Source organism: Camellia sinensis, chromosome 3, assembly GCF_055761805.1.
Source record: "Camellia sinensis isolate YWXY chromosome 3, ASM5576180v1, whole genome shotgun sequence".
NCBI lineage: Eukaryota > Viridiplantae > Streptophyta > Magnoliopsida > Ericales > Theaceae > Camellia > Camellia sinensis.
This window is the reverse complement of record NC_138963.1, coordinates 182,404,729-182,419,036: the sequence shown is the minus strand read 5'-3', so window position 1 is coordinate 182,419,036 and position 14,308 is coordinate 182,404,729. Positions and strand designations below refer to the sequence as shown.

The following is a 14,308-nucleotide window of genomic DNA, read 5'->3' as shown; positions in this document are numbered from 1 at the left end:
TGATCACTTTTTTACTTTGACTTTTAAATTTTTTTTTCACTTTAGTCTTTCATGTTTTAAATTTTTTCCAATTTACTTAAATTAATTTCTATTAAAAATTAGACAAAAAATCACACATTAAGAGGCATGTAACATAAAAATATTTTATTATATATAATTCATATTTTTGTTCCCCCGCCCCCAAAAAAAAAATTACATTTCTAACATAAATTTAAATTCTAATATAATAATATATTATTTACGTTATATAATAGTTATTATAGCATTTTCTATCAAATTTTTAACAAAAATAATTTTTAAAATTAAATTAAAAAAATTAAAAATATAAAAATGATCAAACATAAAGAGTAAAGTATAATTTATCCAAATATTTTTTTGTTTACTATTTAATTGGCAAAAATAGATGGTCATAATTCAATGGTCAAAAAAGGTTCATTCCTCATTTATCCCATCAATAATGATTAAGAATATTAATTTGGGACGTTCTAATAGAACACTAATGTCATGATAAAGAAAAAAAATAAAATAAACTATGACTAAAACATCACATCACAATAGATAAAGCCACTGCCAACTCATTAGAGTTAATTTTAAAACTCAAGAATTAAATCTTCAAAATATTTTTTTGAGATGTGCTACGTAGTTCGAAAGACAGCCTCCCCGAATCTCCCGAATTCAAAAACGACGTGTTTTTGATTTTTTTTTTTTTTTTCTTCTTCAGAAGAGAATCAGAGGAAGAGAAGGAAGGAGGAGGAAGAAGAACTGGAGGGGAGGGGGCCAACAAAATTGGGTTGAAGGCAGAGGCAGAAGCAAGAGGAGGAGGGAGAGGCGGGGGCTGCGAGGCAGAGGTGGAGCTGCGACGAGCGACGAAGGGCGACGATCGGGCGGAGGCGACGGTAGACTCCTCTTCCCCTCTCATCTCTTTCTCTCCTATCTCATTCGGGGGATTTGGAGGGCTGAAAATAGGGAAAAAAAACATTTCTCTATTTTTTTTTTAATCTCATATCCTTCCATGTACTGTTTTTCTACCATCCGTTACCAATTCTATTGAAAATTGGATCACCCATTGCTTTCAAAATAATATCATCATTATGGTGTAACTTACATTTCATTAATTTTAAATCAATTTTCATGATCCATGTTTCCCATACCAATTCCATTGAAAATTGGATCACCCATTACTTTCAAAATAATATCATTATGGTGTAACTTACATTTCATTAATTTTAAATCAATTTTCATGATCCATGTTTCCCATACCAATTCCATTGAAAATTGGATCACCCATTACTTTCAAAATAATATCATTATGGTGTAACTTACATTTCATTAATTTTAAATCAATTTCCATGATCCATGCTTCCCATACCAATTTCATTGAAAATTAGATCACCCAATGTTTTCAAAATAATAACATCATTATTGTGTAACTTACATTTTATTAATTTTAAATTTATAAAATTTTGAAATATTTTCCAGATTAAAAATTCTGGATTCATATCATTTCCATTACCAAAAAATTATTACCAATTTAAAAGAAAATTACTCTTGAAAACAATATTCTGCACCAATTTGGCAAGTAGTAAAGTTGCCTTCTCGAATATTTTTTGAAGGGCTATTTTTTTTATATTTAATTTGGATTTTTTTATTGGTGAATTTTTTTCAAAATTATATCAAATATTTCTACATTTTAAACCTGACAACCTAAATTTTTTTTTAAGAAAAAGATTGAACTTAAACTTAGTTTATAAAAGTTTGTTAATATTTATAAAAAGAGAATGAAGTATGCAACATTTACATAAAAAATCAAAATTCAAAATTTACACTTTACTTTCCTCATTTTTGATAAATAACTTGGTTATAAAGACAAATAAATCCTAAAAATATACTAGAACAAAAATGTATATACCATAGACAGGGAAACCAGAGATGGAAGAACACCAATTCTCCGAAACACCCTAATACTATGGATACAAAATTATTTATGCCTCTAGAACAAAGCCAACAAAGAATTTGATACCCTTGAAGCTGAAAGGAGAGGCAATATTATCTCAAATAATTTAGAAAAAAAGTAAAATAATATTTACAATCTATTAATCTCTTAACAAATAAATATAACTTTTAAAGTTGTGTGAATTTTGAATTTATAAAAAAGTTTGAGATCTACAAATGAAATCAACAGGCAGAGACATCAAGCCAGAAAATGAGATGGAAAAAAAAAATCACAATTTCTAGAATAATAAACATTGAAAGATTGAAATTATATCAGAATATTCCAAAGGAAGAGAGGCGAGAGAAGAATTAAAAAAATAAAAAAAAAACCCTAAAACTTTGGAAGAGAGAGATGAATATGTGCCTCCAGAACAAAGCCATCAAGAAATAGATCATCAGATCTCTGCTCTTGCAGCCGAAAGAAGAGGCAATTAAATTATACACACATAAAACAAACACATATACATATATGAAGATATATTAGTGCTCTCTGTCTCTCTCTCTTAGCATTTACGGAGAGGGAGAGGGAGAGGCAGAGGGAGAGAGAGCACAGCGTTGTGTTCGTGCCTCATGAGCTCTCTCAGCCGAGACCTAGAGAGGCCTTTGCAAGTTCAGTATTTATTAGGGTTTTCTGTGTCGTATACCGTAATTACGATCTATCAGGGCTGTGCACTTTGTTTGTTTATCAAACCCTAGTTACCAAACTTATTTTTCAGATATAAGTTTTTTAAAAATATTTTTTATTTATTAAATTTTAAAAATACGACTTCAAACTTAATGCTGTGTTTTCAAATTATTATAATTTTAAAAAAAATGACGAATTATATTAACGGTTTTTATAGTTTTGTGTCATTTTGGTATTTGATTACGACATATTTGATTCTAAATTTTGAATCTTATTTCAAATAAGAACAATTGAAAATATTATTATTTAATTTCAAGGGCAAAATCTTCAATTTGATAAAATATAAACTAATTTAATAAAAATAAATGTCAAAAAATATTTTTTAATTTTTAAAAATTAATATATCTTTTAAACATTTATTTATTTATTTATTTTATGAAATTAATTTTTATTATGTATTTGGAAGACGATTATGTAATAGATGGTTGTTAGAATTTTAATGTGTAATCGATATATTTAGGCCAAGTTTGGCAACTTCAATATAATCTATCTTTTTATCTTTTTTCCATCACATCACTTTTTTACTTTTCTGCACATCTTTTCATAAAAAGACAAAAACTGCACTTATTTAGGTCTTCCCAAACAACCCCTTAATATATGAAATGTTTTTAATTTTGAATTTTTTGATTTAATAGATTGGTTCAATTATGATATCAAATTTGACTTCATATTTAATTTTTAAAAAAATAGAAACTAATTTAATAAAAATAAAAATAACCACCCATTACTTGATCATCATCTAAACACATAATAAAAATTAATTTGATAAAATAAATAAGTAAATGTCTAAAAGATATGTCAATTTTATATAATTTTATCTTTAGTGTGTAGAAATAATTTTTAAAAATTCAATAATATTTTTTTGACATTTATTTTTGTCAAATTAGTTTCTATTTTATCAAACTGACGATTTTACCCTTGAAATTAAGCAATGGTATCTTCAATTATCCTTATTTAGAATAATATTCAAAATTTAAGATCAAATGTGTCACAATTGAAAAGTCAATGATCAAAGTGACACAAGTCTTAAACTACAGAAACCATTGATATAATTTGTTTTTTTTTAAAAAAAAAAAAAAAAAAAAAAGCAACAACAACATCTCAAGCAAGGGTGAGCATAGTCAAGAGTGGTTCGGTTTGGGACAAAATTAAGATCAATTATTGTTTATGGTTTCACAAAAATTGGAATCAAATTAATCCATTTAAATCATGAAATCAATCCAAACCAAACCATTAAAACACAGTTTGGCTTTGTTGGGATTTATGGTTTTATATAATCTATTTATAAGAAAAATCATATAACATTTTTAACATTAATTTACCTGTGATTTTTCGAAACTTAACTTAAACAAACATAATATCTAGTAAATAAATATATTATTCAACATGTAGCAAACATAAAACTCTCATCAAACAAATATTTTGTCGTAGCAACAATAATTACAAAATTATGCTAAATAATTTTTAAAAAAACAACAGAAATAGCAATAAGAATAGCAACAACCCATCATATAAAAGAGGGTAGGATTGTATGAATTTGGATGTATAGTATATATATGATTTAAGTTACATATAGTCTGGTTCAATATTAAGCCAAATCTGAAACCGATTAACGGAAATTGATTCTCCAATTTTTCAAACCAAAACCAAATCACATATTCAAAAAACTAGTCCAAACCTACCGAATTGAATTGGACCGGTTCAAATTGCGGATTTTTCAAATTTTTTGCTTAGCCCTAAAGCAACCCATGAGATAGAAAATAACTAACCTGATTTTTTTTTTAATTTGGCTTTTAATTATTTAAAAAATAAAAAATAAAAATAGAGACTTCTAGCTATAAAAAAAAAAAAAAAAAATTAAATTTTTTTGATAATTAATTAAAATTTTCACTGAAAAATATACATAATCAAAACTGACTCAAAAGTCTGAATCCAAAATCTCAAGAAAAACTCTTAAAATTAAATCAAAAGTTTTCCCTGATTTATTTTTTATTTTTATTTTTATTTTGTTCATACCTTTACAAATTTTTCATTTTTAACAAAATGAGCACCATAAATTTATATTTGGTGTAAAATTAAGAATTTTCATTCACATTTTACAAAATTAACCATTAAAAAATATCGCTTACAGCCAAACTACCTATCATACAGCTATCTCTTCTCTCCCACTAACACACATTTTTCAAATATAACATAAAATCTTATGTTAAGCCGAAGCACTGTCCAAATGAGAGCTTAATCTCTGGTCGATCTCAAATTTGACATGCATGTTAATCATAAAGAGCAATATATAATCAATGGATAGGTTTGTTCAACTGTAAATCTTTAAAAATAATAACATAAGAGAAGTTACGAATGGCCGTTCTAAAAACAAAACAAAACAAAATAAAACAACGAAATCGCTAAAACATGAACCGGGTGATTAGTAATTGCTGGCAATGGCACCCCATTTAACCCTCACACCTTACTTTCCTTTCCAACAGAATTTCATGCAGCCCTAAGTTCAGCAGAAAAGATGAGACGATGTCAGTTTGTCCCATTTCAAAATTGAAACTTTGAGAGATTTAAATTTAGAAGTGTTGTTTCAGCATCTGCTATACACAATCCTTTTGCAACAATCCATTCACACAACCTGCGTTCGTAGAAAACGCAGACACCACTTTGTCCTTCAAATTGACCATATTGATTTATCACAAAAATTCCTATTACTAGCAATCAAACCCATGTTCTTCATCTACACAGCTGCTCAATCTTGCACACAATTTAGCAAACGATATATATCACATTGCTAACAAACTCAAAAGAAGAAACCAAAACAATATTGAACAGAAACCAACAAAAAGAGCATAAAATTTACAGGAGATGCTCTCCATTCTCCCCTTTATGGTTTTCCTAGCAATTTTGTAATTTTGGCAACTCACTGGCAATTTTCTTATTTTAAATATATCTTGCAATTTAAAAGTTTTTTTTTTTATCTCCTAAATCTAACGACAACGCAAGATATATCATCTTTACTATCTCTCTTCAATGCTTCAGAGGTTAATTGCTTGGCTGCCTTCTGGGGATCTTTGATTCTTCTTGCAATATCAACTGCTTCATGATTTTCCATTACCTGAACTAATCAAATGTTAAAAATAAAAATAAAAAAATGCAGTGAGATGTCACAGAAAAGATGCATCACCTTCCAAAGACCATCACTCGCAAGGATAAGAACTTCAATACTGGAATCGATATTGATATCTTGAATGTCAGGATCTGACCGCAAATGTGATTTAAGGCTTTTATCTCCAAAAGCACGAGAAACAGCCAACTGTCCATTCACTCTAGGAACATCCCCTGATAGAAAGGTGCAACAGATAACATTTATACGCCTATTTTCATAGTAACAGCCATACAAACTTTAGTCCAATTGAGAACCTTGTTTGATCAAATTATATTATCGGTCATAATTTTTATTCAAGCAAGATAAAAACATGCAAGAAAACTATGTTCATTTTAAGGAAGTGCTCATACAATACAAGCAATCCAGAGAGATGCATCAGACATACTCATAGTCATATCCTCATATTAGATGTCCAAGAAGGATATGGACATGGGACACAAATATGGCATGATATGAATAAGTTGACAAGGCAATTTTCAGAAAATCACTACAGAATTTAGAATGCTAAGAAAGACGTTTCATAGAAACAGTTAACATCGCTGGCAACTATATTTCATGTTAAAACACAATCAAGGAATTTCGGACAATACTGAATCATGGACAAAAAATAATAAGCTTGTAGGTTTAATACTAAAAAATACGACAAGACTAAATAGTTCTCCAACCTCAATTCTATTCAATAATGTTAGATAGCTTGATATCAATTGTTGAATCAATTTCCTTAACAATTTAAGCTTTTTTAAATGAGTTAATGGTTCAAGTCTCATGTTTTTTTCTTTTTTCTTTTTTTTTTTTTTTTTTTGATTGGCAAAAGTTAGTAGTTAATTGTTAGATTAGCAATCAAGGGAGTTGAAACTCACGCTCATACACCTTGCAAGAAAATCTTGCCCTCCCATTCCACTCCTAAGAGTGGAACTCAAGACCTCCCCTTAGGAGAAACCTCATGGCCGAAGGAATAGCCAACTAGGCTAGAGCCCCTTGGTTAATGGCTCAAGTCTCATTGCATATTATTAAATACTTCCACAAGTTTGGTTTAGCCCCATTACGGAATAAACAATTAAAGTTATACCCTCACTAACAACTTAAACTTTTAGATGGGTTGGTGCTCTACAATTTAACAAACCAAGCATTCTGATTATAATAGAAGAGTCGTTGAAAAGCCAATGAAGGATCAAAACTCATTATGTTGTTCTTGAAGTGGTGACTGAACCTCCACTCAAGCATGCTAACTCCCTTGCTTGTGATGACACACACGACATCCTTGGCTAGGTTTATCGGTCAAGCGATTCTCCATCCAAGTTTGACTATCACATGCCTAATGTCCCCTGTACCTGAAGAACATATGCGGCCACGTTGCAACTGCTGAGACCTATGAGGACTGTCCCCCCACTAGTATTAGTGGCCTATACTTCCAAGTTATTGAGTTTATTTATTTATTTGGGGGATAAGCAAACAACGTGTCCCTTTGTCTTTACCTGAGCATGTGAGATTATGGACTCAAATAAGCTGGTGTCTAACACCCAACCCTCCTACAAATAGGAGGATTCTATCTCAATGCATGCAAGCTAAATAAAATTGCTTGCTTTGGGGAAACTTGCAAGTACAATTTGAGGGGAGGAGGGCGTCGACCCAATTTTATGAGTATTCTGACTAACAGTTCCGATAGCTTGTACCTGTGCTCGTTTATGAGTTGGCTCGACTCTTGCAAACTTCTTTCATATTTCAACCTAAAACTAGGGTTCCTATTCTAGACCAAAAGATTAACTACTCTCTGCCAACGCTAGAAGGTGACCTTTTCTATCTAAAATTGTGTTGTGCATGCTTTCCCAATTAGGTTCTTAGTCTCACTAGCAAACTAGTACCATCTTCTCTTTCCGGCCAATGATCCAATCCAATCATCAAAAGTCAATACTAGATTGAAAATTGATAGTTATCCTCAAGAAAATTGATAGTTATTCTCAAGAAATTTGATTTCTCTTTCCCTAGAGTGTGAAGATAATTACAATAGAAGCATTGCCACTCAAGACAAAAAATTAGACCCAATTTTTAAGCCCAATGATGTGTCAATCAATTAGGATATTAAAGGTAACACTCTTTCTCATATCTTCTCTAATCATCAACCAATTTTATCACTTACACATTATTGGGTCTATAAAATGGATCTAAAAAGTGGGCTTGTATATCATTTTTCTTACAATAGTTACTTATTAATAGGAGGGGAAAAAAAACCTTTTTGAAGCTGATCCATTTAATGGATAAAAGGTGACAGCAAAATAAGCAACTTATCCCATTACACAACAGCCTTGGGTATTAAAACAAAATGTTGGCACCTTAAAAGACAAGAATGAATGACAGAAATTCTGAAGAATTGAAAATATGGATTTCCTAATAAACCAAAAAATGATTTCGATCTGTATGTTGAATCTAAGCACCTTTTCTTGATAAGTAACAAAAGCACCTTTTTTATGAGATTAAAGCCTAAAGTTTGAGTTATCAAATAAACTGCTTATATTCTAAATTCAATTGATAATTTGCATGACAAAATGGTAGCAAAGTAGCATACACTTACTGCAATATGCCTTTCATTCAGTTGATGAAAATTACGCCTAATTCACTTTATTGCATATTGGATCATGCTGCATCTTTTGTTGATTAAGATGCATGTTGCATAAATTTCATATGGGTAATCTAGTCAGTTCACTTCAGCAGTATTAGATGGGGAAAAGTACACAAACTTTGGGCTGGTTTGGCATAGACTATATAAGCCACCTTTTTATCTCTTTATCTCTTTATCTTTTTTCCATCACATCACCTCTATACTTTTCTGCACATCTTTTCGTAAAAAGACAAAAAGTGCACTTTTTTAGGACACCCCAAACCAACCCTTTGTACTTCTGCAAGTACTATAAGTACTAATGAAGTTTAGTCCTTCTTAAATGACAAGATATAATGCTTGTATTACATCTTCATGAATGATAAAAGTATTAGATTGGAACAAAAAAGACAGAAGAGAAATATCTCCCTGCTAAAAAATGAAGATCAAAATTTAGAACATGAAACCAATGATCTACGTTACACGGACTCATCAGATTTGGTGAAGTACCCATGTCGACACAACACGGGTAGGGGTACAGAATCCGACCAGGACACGACATGGAGAAAGTGGATATAGCAAACGAAGAAGAAAGATGGCATCCCTGCGATTAGGTCTTCGATCTTCATCTTCTCTCTCTCTCTCTCTCTATATATATATATATATATATATAATTTATATAATATATCAAATTAAATTATATATATAGTATAATTTATTTTATACCTAATATAATTTTTAATTTTTTAACAGAATCTATTATTTCTTAACTTTTTTAAACTCATCTTCATATAATAAATATATTTTAAAAATAACTATTTAACATATTCACATATCCGTATCCAAATTTGGATTCATATCCACGTGTTCTCAATTTTTAATTTTTAATTTTTAAGTGTCCGACCCCTAGATACGCACCCACACCCAATACCTACACCCAAGTCTGTGTAATGTAGCCAATGATTACTAAGCAGAATAACAACTACTACTTTTCAAAAAGACAAATCAGCAAAGAAGCACGGACACGGACACGGACACCTAACACGACACGGATACAACATGGACACGCAGATATGGCAATTTTCGAAAAATGTAGGACACGACACGTGGGGGACACGGACAAAATATATAATTTTATATATTTATTATATGTCATATATATGAACATGTCATTCTAAGACAATAAATAAATACATTATAACACTTATTTGTATAAATTGACATTATTTTTCCTCTATCATCTTATTCTAAGTTATTTTGTTCAAATTTATAATTAGTTTCGTGTGTCTAGTCGATGGACATGCATGTCCTTAAGTGTCCGAAGAGTGTCCAAGTTTTAAATTCTTTATAAAAAATCAAGACATGTTTGGATGAGTGTCGGACACGTGTCGGAAGGGTGCCTGATGAGTGTCGGTGTCCGACACGGACACGCCACCTTTTTAGAAGTGTCCGTGCTTCTTAGCAAATCAGTTAATTCAAAAAATCCAAAAATAATAGACCTCAAAGTTTCAGGAGCTAATGAATTAAAACAAACTAAAGTGTATACATACAGTTTCGTTTCATTTTATTTCTCATTTTTATGTTTTTGGTGCATTTAAAGTGATTGCACCACCTTCTGTCAAGATGGACTAGTTCTAGTTTGAACCACAGAAAGAGTCAATTTATGGTTTGGCTGTACTGTATTTGGAATTAGAACTATGTTTAAGATACTTAATAAAGAATTTCTAGATCCTATATATTATCAAAATGCAATATATCCTCTTCGGAAATAAATAAATAAAAAGTCTAAAAAATAATAATAATCAAATTCCTATTCTTAACAATGCTATTTGGAAGCTAGTAGGGTGGCATAGAGAGGATAAGAAACTTCAAATTCGTTTGCTTATCAGAATCCCTACCTACAGATATAAGTTCTGCAACACACTAAAAACCCAAATAAAAATTTTGACGCCACAGCCTCACTTCAAATGTGATAAGTAGATCTTAAGTTACTAACCACTAAATAGATTCTGAAAAAGAGAATAGTGATATCCACATTTAAATTCCAAAAAGCTAACTTTTTTGATCAATGGGTTATAAAACAATGGTTTTTACAAATAACCTGGCATGTTTGAGACGAAACCTCCTTTATTCTCGATCATGCCTCGTTCCGCGCTAGGTTCGTGATCTGTAGACATTTGTATTACCTGACCTCCTCTTGAAAGAACAGCTCGTGAATCTCCCAAATTGGCTACCCACAGTCTCTGGCCATTTATCAGAATTGCTGTAACAGCGGTAGACCCACCTCTTCCCAAGTTGGAACTGTGTGAAAGAATTGCTTGGTCGGTCTTCTCATAGGCTTTTGAGATAGATGTTCTTGGGTCAGTCCAAAACTCTTCCTAAAACAATTGAACACACAAGTGTAATATAGCATCAATTTTTTTGTTTTTATGAAACTAAACCAAATATGCAACCAATTTATTTCAGTTTTGAATCACCCCACCTCCTTAAGGATGTTGTCATACAAGTTATTCTGCAGGTAGGCAGGAACACCATCTCCTAAGTGGCCATCAAAGATAGCAAACAGCCCAAGCTCATGTCCTTGTCTTTGTATGAACTTAGCGACATGATAATCCTCCATTGGATGATTAGCCTTTCCTTTCACTAGGCTGAAACCATACTTGATTTGACTCTCATGGCTACTTCCCTTACCAGAGCTATATGATGAATTCACTCCTACACACTAACCTCCCAATTTATCGAAAACCAGTCAAATAAGGCAATATCAGGAAAAAAAATTAAAACAAAAACATTACATCAAGCCATCAATATGTCTTTCAAGGAAATGAGTTGTGAGGTTAACTTTATATGAAAATTAATACAGTAAGATTTTGTGTATTGAAATTATATCTTTTTCTAACAGGATGAAAAAGTGATCTCATTATATGCTTTAAGTAAAGAGAGGCCATACTGCAGAAATGTTGCGATTATAATCACGACTTATTCATTCCTATCAGAATTTGTGTGCACAAACATAGCCAATCCCAGAGTTGTAACGCTTTTAATTCTAATATTTACCTTACATTCAATGTGATGGAATTTTAGGGTTATTGGGACCACCATTTGGATGTACCAGAAAAATGAACGACTCCATTGACATTTTGCATACCATTTCAAGGTAAAAACCTTACATCTTGAATGGAGCCACTAGTGAAATGGCTGTCATCTTACAAATTGAGATCATATTACTGACTTTTTTTTTTTTTGGATAAACCAAGAGATCATACTACTGACACATTATGCTAGAACAAGACCATAATGCAAAAACTGAGCAAATCCTAGTTATAAAGTTTCTTTTATTCCATTCTTTTTCTTTTTTCTTTTTTAAAAATTCTTCATTTCATTGAAATCTAGAAAGGATTCTACACCAAGAAATATGATCAGTCACCAACTTTTCTTAATACCAATTTTAGTTGGTGAAAGTGTGACCATTGGATGTCCAAACGCAACCTCAGAATGTTGGGTTTAGCTCCTAATGGCCCTGATGTCAACCCTTCCTGGGGTTAGATAATATGTATGTATACGAAAACCCTCGAAATCCAGCACAACAAAACATCCCCTAATTGCAATAACCCAATTTTATTCACGCCCTGTGCTAAAACTCCATATCAGCAAACATAAATCATTGAAGAACAACAAATAGATGAGAAGGTTACCTGAACACAGACAGCATTAAAGCAGGCAAACTTGTCCATCAAAGAATTTGCAAAAAAAAAGCTATAAACTCTTACATCTACCACTTGCTGTCCTCTGATCGAATTTTCACACAAAACCCATCTCAAAACACCATGAATCTCCCCCAAATTTATAGCCTACATCATCAAAAACAAGAATTCAATTTGAACAAACAAAACTTCAAAAAAACACAGAAAGCCAAAAAAGCAAAAAACACATGTTGGGTATTTCAGGATTTTGACTTACTGATTCAAAAGACTCTGAATAACCTCCAGAAATTACTTGATTTGGGTTCGTTTGCTCAAACAATTGAATATACAAACAATAGTTCTAGTTAGAGAGAAAAAGAAACAAAGAGAGAGACCATAAAACAATCGTAAAGAAATAAATAAAGATTTGAGATGATAAATTAATGGGCGATACTCTTTGTGTTTTCTTTTTCGTAACCGTCTTCAGAGAGAGTTGAGTGAGTCTTCGGCAAAAAACAAAAAGAAAGGGGCAAAAATGGAAGACTAGGCATTGTTGACTTTGCTGTCCATAGACTCTTACCGAAAAAAGTCCCGTTAAATTCTCACCTTGTTCCAATCAAAAATTATATTCTTGCCTAATTGCTGTTACGGCTGTATTACGATATGAGTTTGGATTTGTTGAAATAAAATATTAAAAAATTTAGTCAAAATCTCAGTATTAGACCTTTGTTTGGTAAAAAAAACGATTTAATTTATTTTATTTCATAAATTTTTTAAAAAGAAAATATATAATTGAATAATAATAAAATAAAATATCATCTTTTTTTTCTCTTTAATAATATTATCATAGTAATTTGTTACTGTGAATCGGAGTAACTGTCAAACAAAATAACATTTTACTGTGAGACAGAGTGATATTTTACTATCAAATAGAGTAACATGTTATTGTTATTGGTTACATCAATTTCGACGGTAATATTTTTTTTTTAAAAAAAAATTCATAGTCAACATGGATTTTATTTAATAGATCTTGATGAGAAAATTTTAAAAAATACTAATTTTATTAAAAACCGATATCTATATCAAAAATTATATAATTTTAAAATTTAATATTTTGATAATAATAGTATGTATTGGATTTTTAAAAGAAATTTTTTTGTATTTGTCCTTAATATATTAAAATTTTATTATAAAGGAGTTTTGACCAAATCTCCCTAAAATATTAACGTCTTGTTTGGTTTGTTTTTGACAGATATTTAAAAAATAAAAATTGAAAATTTTGTTTGGTTAATTTTTTTAAAAAAATTAAAATTATTTTTCTCTCTCTTACACATTAATTAATCACTTTTTTTCTCTTCTCTTCTTCTCTCACATCCTATACATTGGCCTATTTTGGAAAGCAAAAAAAAAGCTAACATTTTAGTTATTTTTTTTAATACTTTTTTTGGAAAAAAATATGCAAAAAAGTAAAGAGGTAATTTTGTTAAAAAAAATAGTTTGAAAACCATTAATAGATAAATGAGAAATTGACTCCAAAATGCACCATTTGATAATGGTTTTGAAACAAAATTTATTTAATTTAAAATTTAATTTTATTTTGATAAATTTGTTAATTTTTTGAGTCAAAATTGAATAGGATTCGATTCAAAATTCAAATTCTTTAAAAAAAATAATTATATTTTTTAGTTGCACTTTTTCATGAAATAGAGGTGACTCTTTTGAAAAGTCACCATAACCTTTTGAAAAACCACCAATTCATCTATATAAACAGGCCTCCCATTGCATTCATTTTGCATACAATTCATCTTGTGTTTCTTTCCTTCTGCACTCTGTCTTTTCTGTAAGAGAATTCTGCACGGTAAGGTTCATCAGACTTACCGTGGTAGTGCTGTTTCTGCAAGGTTTGATCATTGTATCCTGAGAGACGAATAGCCAATAAAAACTCGTGAGCACCATAGCGAGGGATGGATTTGTCTTAAGGAAATATTATCCAACATAAGTCTCGATCACATTTGGTTTTGTTTCCAGATTTTACAATCTATTTGTAAGTTTTCTATATCTGTAAGTATTTCTAGTTCTCTGTATATAGTTTGGTTTGGTTTTACCCAAATAATTTACGTTATATTCAACTCATATTTTTTATATAATTTAGTAATATATTTGATGCAATGATTACTTATTTCACACCGTAC

At 30.4% G+C, this 14,308-nt stretch overlaps 1 protein-coding gene across 1 annotated transcript; it reads right to left on the bottom strand.

Moving 5' to 3' along the window:
• Positions 1-5,337: 5,337 nt before the first annotated feature.
• On the bottom strand, positions 5,338-12,763 carry LOC114309927 (putative protein phosphatase 2C 9). Its single transcript, XM_028255803.2, has 6 exons — positions 12,394-12,763; positions 12,129-12,284; positions 10,916-11,155; positions 10,535-10,811; positions 5,859-6,013; positions 5,338-5,789 (listed from the first exon to the last, which is right to left on the bottom strand). Exons 2-6 carry the CDS (start codon positions 12,165-12,167, stop codon positions 5,649-5,651), a joined length of 852 nt encoding a protein of 283 aa, XP_028111604.2. The 5' UTR covers positions 12,168-12,284; positions 12,394-12,763; the 3' UTR covers positions 5,338-5,648.
• Between the last annotated feature and the right edge of the window lie 1,545 nt (positions 12,764-14,308).

Coding starts and splice junctions, on each gene's coding strand:
- LOC114309927 (XM_028255803.2), bottom strand. CDS start 12,167: ATGGACAAGTTTGCCTGCTTTAATGCTGTCTGTGTTCAG. Junction 6,014..10,534: donor TTTCGTCTCAAACATGCCAG/GTTATTTGTAAA, acceptor CCTTTCTATCAG/GGGATGTTCCTAGAGTGAAT. Junction 5,790..5,858: donor CGAGTGATGGTCTTTGGAAG/GTGATGCATCTT, acceptor TGATTAGTTCAG/GTAATGGAAAATCATGAAGC.